General features: G+C 46.4%; 1 protein-coding gene across 1 annotated transcript in view; it reads left to right on the top strand.

The window, feature by feature from the left end:
* EEIG2 (EEIG family member 2) overlaps positions 1–17,726 on the top strand; it is a 571,287-nt gene that overhangs the window by 285,849 nt on the left and 267,712 nt on the right. The window contains exon 6 of the mRNA XM_085602240.1: positions 2,728–2,831. Within this exon, the coding sequence (XP_085458366.1) occupies positions 2,728–2,831 (104 nt within the window). The remainder of the gene's footprint in view (positions 1–2,727; positions 2,832–17,726) is intronic.

The following is a 17,726-nucleotide window of genomic DNA, read 5'->3' as shown; positions in this document are numbered from 1 at the left end:
CTGTCCTAGACGTCTGCCAGGCAGCTATGTGGGTGTACCTCCATAAGTTCCCGAAACACTATTGTCTGGATGGTTTAGTTCGCTGAGAGGGATGTTTTGCCTGTTCCGTCCTGCTGGACTTTCTGGTTTGAGTTCACTCACAGGCTTATCTCCAAATTGGTATGCCTTTGATATCTGTTCAAAAGGTGTGGAATCTGTTGCTAGAAGTCGCTAGCAGAAAAACAAGTTACTTACCTTTGGTAACGTTCTTTGTGGTAGAGGCTCTATTTAGCCTCAGCTTCCTCACCCGGCCCTCCCTTCCTCCCCATTCTGTATTTGCACTCAACATGTTAATAAGATCCCAAGTCTAGGAATCTGCACACTTCTTTCGATCAGTATTGCTCTTGAGGCTCAGCTTCTGGGGGCGCAGACAGCCTCGAAGTTAACTGGCATCAGCGCACAGGGGTGGCACCTTTACAGGCTCTACGTGTCATTTCTGGAGCAGATAGGCATTGGTGCATAGCCACACGGCGCCGAGGTACTGGTGAAAAATCTTCCGTATCCACTGTGACGCATGGAAAATATTAAAAAGGTGGGGAATGTGCAGCTAGATAATCTTGTTCATTAAACCGGTGGCCTTGCTCAACACCTGATAAATCTAATGGTCCGCCGTCAAAACTCCGGCGGTTGCTATGCCTCTTACGGATGTGTGGGAACCAAAGTTATGGTGGACTGGGCCATCTGTAGTTTTTCGGCAGATCCCTGTTTCTGTCACACTACAAATTACTCTTACTTCATTTGGAGAATTGTAAAGACTTTATTGACCAGGTAATTAAGGCCTTTGCCAAATAAAATCTAGAGTATAAACTGTAGTGACTGAGCATCTGGTTATCATGAGACACTTCTTATATGGTTTGTTTTATTATCTGTATATTACAGCCTTCAGAAGTTTTTTTTTTTTTTTTTTTTAGAGTCCCCAGCTTCATTTGAGTGGAAATGAAAACTAATAGAAAAATTAAATCAGAATTATTTTACATAACAGTGCACTTGATTTTTCTGCATTTGTTTGTAGTCTGCTCCACTAAATTTCTACGACTGACTCTGCAACCTTTTGTTTGATTTCACTGCGTCCTCTCTCTCCTACTGTTGTTGTTCACCTCTTTCACTCTTACTCATTCACCATCTCTACTCCGCTCTGCCACTTCGTACACTCCCTCACCCCTACACTGTTGCTCTCTAGACCTTTGCTTTCTCCTCCCTCTATTTAGTATCACTGCTCTTGCCTCCTCTGCTGTCTCACCCCACTTTAGTGCCCCCTCATTTGTCATATTATTTATTTCTCTTGCCCCTTCTGTCTCTTGCCTTTCTCTGTGGTCGAACATGGCCACCCCAGTTCAGACATGGCCATATGCAAATCAGTCTGACCCTGTGCCTCATGGGAATAGTCCAGCCCGAACTGTCAAGCCATGTCTTCCCTGGACTGGAAACAAGCATCCTGGGACCGGTTTCTGGGTAATCAGCCATCATCAGCCAGGCTAGCTTGAATCCAGTGGCAAAGTGAACAAGGGACCCACGTCTGGGCATACCCTGCCAACTTAGGGCGAACAAAGCAAAACCAAAGGGGATGATGGACGGAGTGTTGAACATTGTAAGCACTCACCCCAGTCAACTGATTTGGGTTTAATCCATCATCATTCTTTAGCTCACTCCGCCACCCCAGTTCAGACATGGCCTTATGCAAATCAGTCTGACCCTGTGCCTCATGGAACAGTCCAGCCCGAACTGCCAAGCCATGTCTTCCCTGAACTAGGGGCACCTATAGGTAAATGGGAAAGGGGTTAGACTACATTTGGGTGATCACCTGAGCACATCACCCTAAAAAGAAGTGCACTCCAGTCTCATGGCTGGTGGGCAAGTACTTTGCTTATCGATGATTTCTTTTAAGTGTTTATCCGGTTTTATGTTTTTTAGTCATCTTTGTGCGTTTAAACTATATCTTTAGATTACAGCAGTGTGTTTTATTTGCGCCAACAAGTCCTATTTTCCTCAAGATGCACCTTAAAACTAAAAACCGTTTCTGTACCTGTTTTAAGTGCACCTGCTTGCTAGAAAGCACCTCTGCCCTTCTATTAAAATGTACCCAGTGGTCAAATTGTTTTATAGCAATCCACTGCCAAGTTCTGGCGTCAGCATTCTTAATTCTTTTCCAATATTTATTTTGAGCTGTATGTTTGCATTAAAAAAAAGTGCTAACGCACCAGCTTGCCAAGGCCAGATTCTTTGACAATGCTCGCTGCTTTTTATAAAGTGTTCGGTGTTTTTCATACTTGTTTCTTGTGAAAAATGAGAGTATGTTACACATAATAGTGTTGCTTCTTTATTGTATTTAATAAAAGCCTGCTGTAGTTATAATGCTTTTCTTCCTTTCAAATTTGAAGTAGAAGTTCTCCAACTTCAAATATTGGCTTTGCCACACCTTCCACGCAAACAAAAAAATCTGATTACTAGCACACAAATGCTAGATAATGCGAAGACTATTTCAGGATTCCTTCTTTATACGTACAGTAAAAGCTGTAGTCGGGTTACCATTCTTTCTCATGGATTAGCGATTAGGGAAGGGGTGTCCTCATTGCGCTCGACTTGAGTACTTCAGCCAAAGTATTGACTTTCACAAGTATGTTCTTTTCAGCTAAACTGCTTGCAGATAGAAATTCTCTGTTTTACTGTCTGAATGTCCTTTCTTTGCAGACCACCTTCCACAGCCACATCTATTGCCATTTCAGGAGACTTAGAATCTTTGCACGAAGACAGGAAGGGGGGAGAAACGTTAAAACTGCACCTTGGAATCTCAGGTATGGAGATATTTGTCCTAATATTTACAGCGAATCGACCCAAGATTTACATGTGTAGTGTCATTCTGGTGTTTCCAATTCTAATGCTCAATCAGATGCTTTTAAACCCAGTCAAACCGATTGAGGAAGGGGTCTACGTGAAACTGTATGCTTTCTTTGCAGGATTTGCCTTCGAGATGGGATCTGTGAGTCACTAATAGGTGCAGTATGCAGGTGATGCGAATTCGATAACTGGGCCCAAATGTTTGGAAATTATATTCTGTAAAACATTTATGATTTAAGGCATCTTCCCTTATATAGTAAATCAATTTGTGTTCAAGTAAGAGAAACAAACATGGCGAGGTTAGGCCAGAACATGTTAAAATTCCAGAGGCAGCCTAATGGCACCTGTCTGTTGAGATGGCTTCTACCGCCCGGAAACAATTTCAGTGTGATCTTATAAGGGATTCTGCTCCTTTACTATAGTATTGTGACATTCTTTGTCTATTCCTACAAAATAATGTTCAGTGTCCATGTTACTTGTTCCATTAGAAGGGTTCATCATTCATAGACTCGCTCTTTCTGTTTAGATCACATGCTAACACTCTATAGCTTAACCCCTTCGCTGCTAGGCCTTTCCCCCACGTGCTAAGCCTTTTTCTGGCTATTTGGGGTAGTTCGCGCTTAGACCCCTGTTACTTTTTGACCACATAAGGTATCCACGCCAAATTTGCGTCCTTTTCTTCTAACATCATGGGGATTCTAAATGTACCCAGGGTTTGTGGATTCCCTTGGAAGGGACCCAGAAATTAGCCAAAATACAGCTACATTTTGTTTTTTGGGGGAAAAATGGGAAAAAAGTGGTGCAAATGAAAGCGTCTGGGTTTTTCCCTGCAAACGGTATCAAAAAAGGGGTTGTGGCGCTGAAATCACCATTTTCCCAGCTTTAAGGGAATGACAGACTTTTTGTCAGAAAACCAAACATTTTTAACAGTTTTGGCATTTTTCTGGGACATAGCCTATTTTTGCTATTTTTTGTGCTTTCAACCTCCTTCCAGTTAATGGTAGAAATGGGTATGAAAGCAATAATGGATCCTGGAAAGCTATACTTTTATGAAAAGTAGACCCAATTCTGAATTTAACAAGGGGTCATTTGTGTAAATCCATCAAGGTTTCTTTATAGACACTAACAGTTAAATATACGAAAAAATGAAAATTAGTTGAAAAAAACAGCTTTTTGTGTCAACGTTTTCACCTGTAACTTCTAATTATGACAGCTTTTTGAAAGCAATATACCGTTACATCCGCTGGACCTTACTGGTTGTGGGGTTTTATAGGACTTGTAGTTTCACCAAGAACCCGACGAACCCAGAGCCAAAAACTAAGCAGCATCTTGCAATGGTTTTTTATTATGTACCGGGTATAGCAATTATTCTGGGAAAATGTATACATGGAAAAATCGGTATGAAAGACACCTATGTGTTTCTGAAATGGGAACAAAATATAGAGTTTAGAAACAGTAGATATTTGCACATCTCTGAAATTGGGAATACTCCTACTAGCATGAGAATAATCGGTCATTTTTCAAAATGACTTCTTTTTTTACTCATTGTCTTTCATGTGGAAGGCAGAAATGCATCGAAATTCAAAAGGTAATAACAGTTGCTTTACAAATCTGAATTACCCTAAGTCTCCCGATAAAAATGGTACCTCACCTGTGTGGGTAGGCATAGTTCCCACGACAGGAAACGGCTCAAAACGCAACATGAACACACCACATTTTCACAATGAAAAATTACCCTTTTTTTGCAAAGTGTCTAGCTGTAGGTTTTGAACCCTAGCTCTGCCGGCACCTAGGGAAACCTATACATTTTTGTAAACTAGACACCCAGGGGAATCCAGGATGGGGTGACTTGACTGGCTCCCACCAGGTTCTGTTACCCAGAATCCCTTGCAAACCTGAAAGAATTGTCCAAAAAAACACATTTTCCTCACATTTCTGTGGTAGAAAGTTCTGGAATCTGCATGGATCCACAAATTTCCACCCACCCCACGTTCCCCAGAGTCTTCCGAGTAAAATGGTACCTCACTTGTATGGGTAGGCCTAGTGCCCGCAACAGGAAACGGCGCAAAACGCAACGTGGACACACCACAATTTCACAGTGAAAAAATGACCCTTTTTAGGTCTCGGCCTGGCGAAAGCAGCGCATGCGCTGCTCTGCCATGTAGAGGCCTTTTGGAATCCAGAGCTAGCAGTGCACTGATCGCGTCTCTCAGAGTCATTCGTCAGCGCAGCTTCATTTCCTCCTTAATATGGCACTGCAGAGACCTAGGTTGACGGGGAGAGAAGGCTGCTGGCACAGGCATAGCACAGCCCATGTCTTCCAGTCCCCCTTCGGTCAGACCTAGGAGGAGGAGGAGACCACAAATTGCTATTCTGCTGCAACGCTCGGGCCTCTAGACACACAGGTGGAGCAGCGGGAAAAACGGGAAGTGAGCGTTCCACCTATGTGACGTCACAACAGTGGTTAACTAATTTAATTAAACACTGTTGTGATGTAACTGCAATGAATAAGCAGATTCCGATTCGAATATTCATGCTAAAGGTTTCCAAAGGAAGCCATATGCAACACAAAGAACACTGCCCACAAGTATGAGATCCATGGAACCTTTTGTTCTATTTGCCTTGTACTGATTAAGCACTACACCGTTGGGCGGAAAAGACCTGGGGAGGGCCTGGAAGGGAGACCAAAGGAGGGGGGTGTCAGGTTCAGGGTTGTGTGTAAGCAAGGACTGAGTCAGTAATCAGTAAATTTAATATTATATCCTGATTGGTGGAACATCGGGACTGGAATGACAAAAGTAGTGCTTTCTAAAAGCAGGGAATCCAACGGCCGCCAGGGGCAGTCCAAATATGCAGACAAATACTTCATAACGTGTTAAAATTTTGAGAAATTTTGCAAAGAATTATGAATTTGAGGAAATTAAATACAGGCATTCTATCTCTGTTTAAAAGAGAGAACGTATTGAGAGGCACAAAAAAGGAAAGAGGAATGACTTGGTCCAAGTAAGCAGGGGATAACAGGTTCTCTAACCATTGATTAACACCAATGGTACCGACTGATATACTCTTATTTTAATTAATGAACGCTCAGCTGACTTTCAGACTTGACTGGCTAGAGGCATCTGAAAAGTGACTGGGATAAAAAGCCTCCATATTTCAATTAGTTTACTTTCAAAACCCTCAGGAATGTTTAACTACACTCAGTGCTATGTTAAGTTGTGTACGCCATTTTGGTCATATAATGAACAATACTCAAATTAATGTTGTTTCCATAGATTTTCACTGCAGATTTCACCTCCATTTGAGGCAAAAATCTGAAAGGATTTGAGGTAATTTTAAAAGTATTTTTACAATATGAACTGCTTCTAGCGATCACCAAAGCGCCAACAGAAACAGCAGTCTCCTGAATCCAAAGAGCTTTCAATACTCATGTGCCCTGCTTTCCCAGTCCTCTCATAGCAATCTCTGAATCTTCATCCTGGGTTAGCAATGTCATGCACACTCCTTGACCCACCCACGCAAGTGAGGTACCATTTTTCTCGGAAGACTTTGGGGAACGCTGGGTGGGAGGAAATTTGTGGATCCACGCAGATTCCAGAACTTTCCCACACAGAAATTTGAGAAAAAAGTGATTTTTTTCAGTGAAATTTGATGTTAACTGTGGATTCTGGGTAGGAGAATGTTGGGGGACCCACACAAGCCATACCTCGCTGGACTCCCCCGGGTGTCTAGTTTCCAGAAATGTGTGGGTTTGGTAGGTTTCCCTAGATGGCTGCCGAGCCCAGGGCCAAAAACTCATGGGACCCCCCTTGCAAAACCAGGTTGTAATTTTTTTTTTTTTTTTTTTTTTTTTAAACCTTTATTCTTTTAAGTCAGGGACACAGCTATTCAGCTGACAACCCGGAGGTACGGCAGCTTTAGAAACAGAACACAAGTGAGCGTCCACATTTCACTGACAGGAGAATCAAAAGGTTCTGTTTTAAATAAACACCAACCCAAACCTAAACACAAGCAAGGCGATAAGTATTTAAAGCACAAAAAGGGTTCCCAGCAGGGGGAGCGAGCCCCATTTCGTCCATCAGACACAGGTCTATAGTAAGGGAAAGGAGGGGAAGGCAGAGACTCAAAAAGGCAAACACATACCGGCAAAGAATACAAAGCCGGAAGGAATGCTAAGGGGAGAGCTGCTCCTCAGGCGGGTCCGGGTCTGGGGGCAGGCATATTCCCCCTCTGTACTGGTTCCATCGCCCCCATACGGTATGCCATTTCCGGGGGCGCCCTCGAGCACAATACACTGTCTTCTCCCTAAACATGCTCCAATCCATGTTTTCCATCCACGCTGTCAATGTAGGAGGCCTAGTAGAGCCCCACAGGCGAGCAATGTCGCGCTTAGCTACCATGTTCCCTAGGGTCACCCACTGAGTCTGTGCCGCGTCGTGGTCAGTAGGACCCCAAATATTCAGGAGACAACACCGCGCCTCCGGCTGCATGGCGATGCCCGTCACCTCCCCCATCACATCGTGGATTCGCTTCCAGAACTCCATGATCGCACCGCATTCCCAAATAATATGTAGGAAGGTGCCCACCATACCACAGCCTCTCTTACATAAGCCCTCCTCAGAGAAACCCATATGGACCAGCCTAGGCCCTGTCACGTAAACTCTATGGAGTATTTTAAGCTGCACCAGCCGCAGGCGCGCAGGGATCGCGACCTCTTTGGGGGAAGAAACTGCATACTGCCAATCCTCATCATCTAATTCGAGGCCATCCCTAGTCCATTGATCGCGCAGCCCTAGAAGAAGATCTGCCCGAACATTAATTAGTTTCTTGTAAATGAGAGAGATCGTACTCTCTGGCATATGGCCATCCAGGATCCGGTCCTCTAACGGAGAGGACTCAGGCACCGTCTCCCCCTCTACAAGGACTGACCGCAAGGCGTGACACACTTGAGCGTATCGGAAGAACTCCGTGCTCCCTAGCTCATATTCCTTCTGCAGCTCCTCGAATGACTTCACCCTACCCTTAGCCAAAAGGTCTCCAACCCTGGATATACCGATCAGGTCCCATTTCTCAAACCCTTTCGTATGCCAAAGCTTTCCCAGAATATCGGAGTCAAACAACGGGGTGGCAAGGGTAAGCTTACCCTTCCAGCCCAGTGAATCTGTCGCCACCTTCCACACGTGCACGGCCACCCTGGTGGGCCCCGTAAGGGTTAAGTCCAACGACTTCGAGTACAACGCTCTGTGGTAATTACCCCCGCGCAGCAACCACCGGTCCATGGCGTAGCCGGGGCTCAGCGCCGGACCATAAACACCATGGTTAATCGCGCTCAACTGAGTGGCCCAATAATAACGCCGAATGTCTGGAAGCGCGATACCCCCGTCATACCACGGAAGCGTCAACTTAGCAATCGCTATACGCGGTCGCCCTTCCCACAATAGCGCGCGCTGGAGGCTTTCGACCTCTCGGAAATAACTGGCCGGGACCAATTCAAGGGTATTCTGCAAGGCATAGAGGAAACGGGGAAGAGACATCATTTTAAACAGGGCGGCGCGGCCGAGGAGGGAAAGCGGCAACCGCCGCCAACCCGCCACGTCCCGCCACGTCCCGCCGCAAACGTGCCAAGGGAGGGAGCAGGTTTTTCTCATATCGTAGAGTGGGGTCAGTGGAAATATAGATCCCTAAATACAAAAAGCCCTGCCGGGCGATCTGGATCGAGCAGTTTCGCGGGACAGGCGGGACATCACCACACAGGACATACAAGTATGACTTTCCCCAATTAATAACAAGACCAGAGTTCCTACCGAAAGAAGTCAGGACGTCACAAACCACTATGAGAGATTTCTTAGGCGAGGTGAGGTATAACAGAATATCGTCGGCGTAAAGCGAAATACGGTCCTCGTGGTCAGGCGACCAACGAATCCCACGTATATCTGGGTGCCATCGTATCCACGCCGCCAGCGGTTCAAGAGCAAGGGCAAACAACAACGGCGACAGGGGGCAGCCCTGCCGGGTGCCCCGCCCGAGCTCGAACGGTGCCGACGCCCGCCCGTTCACCACGACGCTAGCAAGGGGCCCCTCATAAAGCAACCTCACCCAGCCTACAAAGCCAGGCCCGAAGCCGAACTTGGCTAGCACAGCCCACAGGTATGCCCACTCCACCGTATCGAAAGCCATCGTGGCATCGAGGGCCGCCACAATGGCCGGCTCTCGTATCGTGCCCGTCCTAGCGATCACGCCATGAAGGCGTCTAAGATTCAGTGCAGTGTTACGGTGCGGGATAAAGCCCGACTGGTCCGGGTGGATCAAATCTCCAAGCACCCGGACCAGGCGGTTAGCAAGGATCTTGGCGAGGATTTTCGGCTCGGCGTTGAGAAGTGATATCGGCCGATAGGAACCACACTTATCCCGGGGCTTACCGTCTTTGTGTATTACCACAATCGTCGCCAGCCGTTAATCGAGCGGAAGAAACCCATTCACCCGCGCCTCCACGAACATGGCGCGCAGGTGAGGGGCCAACTTATCCGGACGAAGCTTATACAACTCAATCGGCAAACCATTTGGGCCCGAGGCCTTACCCGAGCGCAGCGCACGGATAGCACACGCCACTTCGTCAACAGTTATATCTCCATCGAGGTCATCCCTATCTATGGCAGAAAGGCAGGGCAGAGCAATTTCCCTCAGAAGGTCGCACGAGTCCTCAGTCGGCCTATCCGAAACCGAGGTGTATACCGTACGAAAATAGTCCGAGAAACACTGGACTATACCGTCGGGGTCAGTGACCACCTCTCCCCCATCCATCGACAACTCCGGGACTACTCGATTAACACGCTCTTTTTTTATCCAACCACGCCAACAGTTTCCCGGCCTTATCACCGACATCGTACAATCGACCCTGCTGCTCCCTATTGAGGGTCTTGGCAGCGTTCGTCACCAAATCCCTGTATTCCAATTGCTTCAAGCTCAAATTATGCAGTGTGGCTGCTGCAACCTCCTCCTCCAAGGCCACGTCCAAAGCCGCAATCTCGTCCTCAACTTGCGTCACCTCGGCGTCTCTCCGCCGCTTGGTGGCCACTACCAAGGAAAGGGCCTCCCCTCTCAATACGGTCTTAAACGCTTCCCACAAGGACACCGCAGATTCAACTGAACCCTGATTATCCTGAAAATAGTGATCAACTGCCTTCAGCAATGCACTGCGCAGCTTGGGGTCACGAAAGTACCAGGGGTTAATGGGAGCCACCCTGCCCCCCACTACCCGGCCAATATCCAGACGGGCCCACACCGGCGAGTGATCGGATATACCCCGTGCCATGTGCCTAGCCTCAGATACCAATGAGGCGTGCGCAGCCAGAGTGAGCAAGTAATCAATCCGAGAGAGGCTACCGTGGGCCCCGGAGTGAAAGGTATATTGTCTCTGAGTGGGGTGCCGTAGCCTCCAACAGTCTACCAGGCCGAAAGTATCTATAAAGTCGGGAAGCCACTTCTGAGCCCCCCCGGTGTCCCTGGGCGGGTACCTATCGAGCAATCCAGATCCAACCGCATTGAAGTCTCCTCCCAACACCAGCATCCCTTCAGGGAGTTCCAACAAGGCCTTGCCCAGATCAGCAAACGTGGAGGCCTGCAGGGCAGGAGGGACATAAACAGAAACCAATACCAAAGTTCTTCCCTCCCACCTCCCCGCCACAGCCACAAAGCGCCCCCTATCATCAGCAATGGTGGAGTCAACCTCAAATGGTAGGGAAGCTCTAACAAGTATGCCCGCACCCCTAGAGCCCGAGGAGAACCCTGAGTGAGCAATGAATTTATAACCCTTTCTATTAAGTGCATAACACGTATTCCCTATAAGGTGGGTCTCCTGCAAGAGGACCACATCTGGCGAGGTCCGTTTCAAGAATTGTAGGACTATCCCCCGTTTAATACGATCCCCTAAGCCATTAACATTCCAGCTAATTATGTTTAAGCCCCTACCCCCCATCCCCAAACGCAAAGAGACCTCCACCCCCCCCCCCCCGGAGAACCACAATCGGACAATACTGACAACAATTACTACGCCTTGCAAGAAAAAAAACCCCAACAACAACCCCAACATCCCAAATCCCCCCCCCCCTCCCTGCACCCCTGCGTCAGCTTACAAAGCCCCCCCAACTTGCAGTGTGCCTGTCGCCCTATCAAAAACAAATCTACAAAAAGTACCCCAAGGGAGGAAAGGGCTCCTATCTTCCCCCCCGCCGCCCTCCCATTACTGCAGTAGGGTGCTAGTCACTGTCCGGGGCTGAGTCAAAACAGACCGACACCGGAGGTATCACTCCTGTCCATCACGGTCGCCTTCCACTCCAGCCACTCGGTCTCCGTCGGGCTGGCGCCGAGGGAGCGCATCCAACCAGTCCCCTGCCATGTCCGGCGATTCGAAGAAGAAAGTCCGATCCTCATCCACCACACGTAGCCTGGCGGGGAAAAGCATAGCATATTTCAGGTCCATCTCCCTAAGCCGCCTCTTCACCCCCAGGAAACTCTGCCTTTGCTTCTGCACCATCTGGGTGAAGTCAGGATAAAAGCTCACAGAGGTATTCTGAAAAGGCACCGGGTCTTTCACCCTCGATGCTTGCAGGATAGCGTCTCGGTCTCGAAAATTAAAGATCCGGGCGGCAATCGGTCGCGGGGGGGGCTCCCACCTTAGGCCGTCCGCCAGGCACTCGGTGGGCCCGCTCAACCGCAAAAAACTTGCAGAGGCCCTTAGGCGCAAGATGGTTCACCACCAAGTCCTCGACGAGTAAATCCACGGAGAGCTCCTCCGAAGTTTCCGGGACCCCAATAAGGCGCACATTGTTGCGCCGGGCCCGACCTTCAAAGTCTTCGAGCCGGCGAGCGGAGAGGTCATTCGCGGTCCGTAACTTGCGAACCTCAACCTGGAGTTCCGAGACATCATCCGCGAGGCCAGTGGTCTTGAGATCCAGGGACCTGACCCGCTCATTGGTTTTGCCCAGGTCCGCGCGAATCAAGTTGACATCAACCAAAATCATGTCCACCTTGTGCGCCAGGGTCTCGAACTGTCGCCCAATCGATGATTGCATCCCCTCAATCGCCCCCTTGATGTCCTGCAATGATAACTCTGAGGCTGGGGATGGATCGGCCTTCTGTGCTTCCAGCGACTGTCCCGATCCACCAGGCGACCCCTTCTGCTGGGCATAGCGATCCATATTGTTGGATTGGGTATAGCCTCCCCGCCTGGTAGCCTTAGACTTCGGCTTGTCTACCTCCGATTTGGTCGACATCTCGAACAGCAGGGCGGTCGGTTACAAAAAGACGTCCCTCGCTCAGCCAGAGGAAACAGGGTCAACCAGAACTTCAACAGCCAGTCAGGGTCGAGTGCAGGTCTTCCAGATATCAGGGGATCGGCATGAGGCACTCCCGGGCCAGAGCAAGGAAAGGGCGAGAAAGCGAAAGTGAAAGTGCAGCAGCACCCGTCCGCCAGTTCACACCTCCCAAGGCCGCTGTTGTTCAATTAGTGTTTACAACATACATTTTGCCTCTGACACCATTGATTACAACATTTGTTTTATCAGCTAGTCTGTTTAATGACTGCGATCTGCAAAACAATTTTTTGCTTATCAACTTTTCGGTTCGATGAACACTACTCGTTAGACAAACACTTATTATATACAACATACAGTGACATATATATTTACATTTGTACAGTGACTTCAAAATGTGACAAAAAATACCATAAAGGCTATCAAATAGATCTATTTTACATAACCGTAGTCAATTGTCCGAAACTGTTTGATTTGTGAAACTTGAGCGGTTGGCTCCTATAGTTATAGCTGTTATTGCGGTCCTGAGCAGAGTCGGGTACTTGTGTCTATAAATGGTTTAAACAAAAATGCAAGTTGTGGTCTTTCTGTGCATTTGCGTTTGCTTGTGTAGAGGAGCTGGTTCTCGCTTAGTCTTCTACAAAAGGTGTTCGCGATCTCTGCTTGTGCGCCAACGCGTTTCGACCTGTGTAGATGGGGACCTGTGTGATGTTTGTGAGGTCGTCTTCAGGGCGGATGTAAAGATGGAATCGGGCTTCTGTTCCTGTAATTCAATTGTAATGGTATCTAATTACTACTTGTGCCATATTTGAAGATTGTGAATAATCTAGGGATAGTACTGTGTCAACTTACGCTCACTCCGAGAAGAAGTGGCTTGTCTTCTATGTGATGCCTTGTTCCGTGTACTGCCAACTGGTGGAGAATGACTTGCTTTATATTTGTCTCGTTGGTTTCTTTCTGGAAAAATGGGAAGTCAGAGGAGTTGGCATCTACACCCTCTTAATGGCGCCAATGCTATATCATTATATCTGGCAGGTTTCTAATTTGCGGTGGTGTTTTTCGCTGTGACTGCTCATGCGGTTTGATTGATTGGTTTCTTTACTGCTAATTGTTCGTGGCTCGCTCTGCTTATACGTGCCTTAATCGTGCTTTTTTGAAATTTTAGGGCGTGACCTCTTTTTGTGCATGCAGAGGATTTCTGTGAAGGAGCTCTGTTTCATTGTGCCTGAGTGAACACCATGTTAGTTACGATTAGGAATCACGATTCTACTCACTGAGTGTGCATGGGCTGGCTCAGCGCGTGATGTTAGTTCGGATTTTTTGAATCGCGGCATGCTGTTTACAAGTAGCCCGTGGGGGCATGCTGTTCCGTACCTTTTTGATTGTGCGTATTTTGGTCCGCTTCTTCGGTGCTCCGGGGTCTCCTCTCTCCTTTGCGGCTGCTGTCACTCTTCTGGCGTTTTCTCGAAGTGGTAGGTAGCGCTATTGCGATTGGTGGATTTATATGGGAGTACCACGTATTGGCGCGCTGCGTGCTCCTGGTTGCAGCTGTTTTAACTTGGGGGTGTGTCGTAGTCATAGTGACCGGGTTGTTGACACTCGCAGGCACTGTTTTGAATTGAACTTTTCTTCTGCCGCTAACTATTTGGTAACGTCTTTTCACGGTTTAAATTGCTGATTGTGTTTATCAAATGCGTTAGTTGAAGTTGTGTTGGTCCGTTCTTACTGGCTGACGTTTTGAGTTTGCGCTGAAGGGCGCTCTTTCGATGGATGAATTTATGCGGAATTCCAATGCGTTGACATGCAGCGTGTCTGTTACGACTTAGAGGTGTGTGTTTGTAGTCATGGTGATCATTTTGTTGCTCAGCCTCGAGATTCAATTCGAAAGAAACTTTATTGAGCCGCTCCCGGGTCTGATGCGTCTTTTGCGGTCTCAATGGTTTTGTTTTATTGACTGTTTGCGTGTTGGGGTTGCGTTTTAGGAACATAATCATTGTTGGAGGGGTGCCGGTCTCGCACTTTGGGCTGTTGTCAGACGCGTGATTTTTATAGCAGTCCTGTTTTTATTAGCGCGTTGATGTTTTGATCCTCTTGCTTCCTTGAGCTATGTTTCGTGTTTTCGTTCGTTCCTGGAGCTGTGGGTGATCATTGTCTGCTGTTATTTTATGGCTGCTGAATATTGGGTGTGTAAATGTGTCTACAGTTCTACACGAGTTCATGTGGCATCAGATGTGATTTATCTTTTGGCCGGTGTTGGTTATTCAATAATGATGTGCATTGGATGTTGCGTTGTGGTGCTTGGTTTTCCAGGGAGGTGACATGTCTGGCCCCTATCAGATGATGTTCGATATTTCTGTCATTTCGTTTAATCCATTATCTATGGTACCTAGGAACATTATAGTTTTGGCTTCCACTTTCGAAAGGGTTGCGTCTACATTCTTGCTTTTGATATGGCGTAGAACTGTCCACTTTAGTTCGTTTATGCTGTGGTTTTTTTCAATCCAGTGGGACACCATTGGTGCATTGCGAGTTTTGCACTTGATTCTTGATCGATGTTGTGAGATGCGGTTTTTCACAGGTTGTTTCGTTTTGTGTATTACAGTTGGTAAAACCTTTGTGAATCAAGTATTTTGGCCCATACTCAAACTTTGTACCTTCTATTGTGCTGTCGCATGATACGCATGTACCGCATTTTTTGTGGCCTTTTATAGGTGGTAGTGAAAGCAAGGATCTCAATGATGTCCCTGGTTGTTTGTAGTTGGTGTTTGCACGTACCAATTTTTCTCTTATGCTGGTGTTTGTTTTGAGGGCAAAGATTGGTATCTGTGCGAATGGTTGAATTCCTTTTACTGTGTCCCAGTTTTTTCGAATGATCTTTTGCATTTCGTTTGTTCTGTTTGAAAAAGTGGTGACGCATACCAGTTTAGGGTTTGTTTTGTCTGGTCTTGGGGATAGAAGGGAATCTCTGGGAGTATACCATGCCCTTTTTAGTGCTCTTTTCAGAAGTTTTTTTGGGTAGTTCCTTTTTTGCAATTTCTCCATTAGGAAGCTAGCGTTCTCAAAGTAGTCTTCTTTTTTCGAACAGTTTCTCCTAATTCGCAGAAATTGACTGTAAGGGAGATTCTCACGTAGGTTACGTTGGTGGAAACTTGAGAAGTCGAGAAATGTGTTTCTGTCTGTTTTTTTGGTGTACAGTGTTGTGTAGAGATGACCATCCTCGTGTCTGATGAGTAGGTCCAAGAAATTCATTTCTGTTCTGTGATGGTTCGTGGTAAATTGAATGTTTGGACTCCTGTTGTTTAGCCATGTAACAAACGCTTCTAGGTCTTGTATCTCACCTCTCCAAAGGAGGAAAACATCATCGATGTAACGACGCCACATTTTTATGTGGCCGTCGTATGGGTTGTTATTATACACCCATTTTTCCTCATATAAGGCCATGAACATTATGGCCATTTCTGGAGCGAAGGGACATCCCATCGCGGTTCCTGTGACCTGTAGATATTGGGTATCATTAAAGGAAAAAAAGTTGTTCTTGAGGCAGATTTCTGCTAGTTGGACAAGATGGTTTGTTGGCACTGTGTGCGGTCGAACTCTTTTGTCTAGGAAAACTTGTATTGCTTCTAGGCCTTCTTCTTGGGGAATATTTGAGTATAGGCTGACAATGTCCAGGGTTACGAGGATTTCATTATCTTTGTCGAAGGGAAAATTTTCGAGCGTGATGATGGCCTGCATAGTGTCTTTCACGTAACTCGGAGTGTCTTTGATCAGTGGTTTTAAAAAAGTGTCCACATATTTTGCTGGTCTCTCCAGTATCGAGTTTACTCCTGAGATTATGGGCCTCCCTGGAGGATTTTTGGGGTCTTTGTGCACTTTTGGGAGGACATACATAATGGGTGTCCTGGGATTATCGTTGATCAAATACTGTGCTTCTTTCGTTGTCAGCCACCCTTCTTCTTTGCCTGTGGTGATAATGGGAAGAAGTTTACTTTTTATCTTCGAGTTCCAATCTTCATTAGTTTTCCTATAATATTTTTTGTCCATTAGTTGGCGATGTACTTCGGCTTCATATTTGACCCTCTGCCAGATGGCTATTCCTCCTCCCTTATCCGCCGGTTTGATTATGAGATTTTTGTTGTGTTGCAGGTGATCCAGAGCTTCTGTTTCTTGTTTTGACAGGTTCCATTTCATGAAGGGTTTCTTCCTGTCTAGGTTGTCAAGATCTCTTAGAACATTCTTCTCAAAAGTTAAGAGTTCTACGGGCATGTTTTGTGAATTTGGAAAGAAGGACGATGGAATTTTCAAACCAGAGAAGTTGCGAGAAGTGATTTCTTCTCTATCTTGGAAAAATACTTTGAGTCTCATTTTTCTGAAGAGTTGAATTATTTCCATTTTCATTTGAGTTAAATCTGGTCTGGCCGTGGGGATAAATGATAGGCCTTTTTGGAGTACTTGGATTTCAGTTGGAAGAAGGGCTTCGTTTGAAAGGTTGTATATGGAGCCTATTTCTTCCCTTACCACCGGTATACGTTCCTCCTGGTTGTGATCTCTCCCTGATGTTGGTTCGATTGGGGATTGTACCATCTGTTGGCTCGTGGACGGCCTCTCGGTCTGCTGTTGCCTCTGTCTAAAAAAGGTGCCTGTTGGTAGAATGGCCTTTGTTGAATGTTTCTGGTGTCTGTAGGGCCTTCGCTGTCGCTGGATGTCCCGGATGAGGAAGAGGGTTCTGAGAATGTAAGGAACCTTCTCTTGCTTCTGCCTCCGTATACGTTTAATATTCCAGTGTTTTGGGGCTGGTTGTAATCTTCTTTTTCCAGGTAGGGATAGGCTTTAGATATGGAGAAGTTTATTATGTCTTTCTGTAGTTTAAATCTTTTTGCTTCTTCAGTATTCTTTTTGAAAATGGTGTTTTCTTTTTCCAATTTGGATAGGATGTTCTTAGCGTCCTCTATTGCTGTATTGTTTAGGAACGCTTCTTCCAGTGCTTGGATTAGTTCCAACTCTTTTAGGCTCATTCGTTCAGCGGTTTTGATAGAATGGAACATCCAGTCTCTTGAGCATTTCGTTCCAATATGGCTGAAGCCTTCAAGGTACTCTGGTTGGTCTGTGAATATCACGGGTATGTTCTTCACTTGTAGGCCTGTTGGTATTGTGCCTGCTCTAAGATGTTCTAATAGGACTTCTCCGTGTAAGGCTGTTCTTATCTGTTTTTTCTTCAATCTCGTTATTCTCTCCAAATCTGTTTGCTGGGCAAAACTGGTAGGATTCTTTCCTAGGTTGAACGACGATGGTCTTTTTAGGAGTTCTTCGATGTCTTCCTCTCTGAAGCTTAGGGTTTTGGGTTCTGTCATTGATCTGAGCGAACTCTACTGTTTTCACCTGTGAGGTGTGGTCTCGAGGTTTGTGAGCGTAAGATTGACTATTGCTTAGTTTTTTGTGAAGCTGTGAAACTAGCTGGTGTGAAACGGGGTAGTGTTCAATCGAAAAGAATTTTTTGGAACCTAGATTTATTTGTTCTAGGCACTAGGATTTTAATTTTCC

The sequence above is a fragment of the Triturus cristatus genome, chromosome 4_2 (assembly GCF_964204655.1).
Source record: "Triturus cristatus chromosome 4_2, aTriCri1.1, whole genome shotgun sequence".
Taxonomy (NCBI): Eukaryota; Metazoa; Chordata; class Amphibia; order Caudata; family Salamandridae; genus Triturus; species Triturus cristatus.
This window is presented reverse-complemented; position numbering and strand designations above follow the sequence as displayed.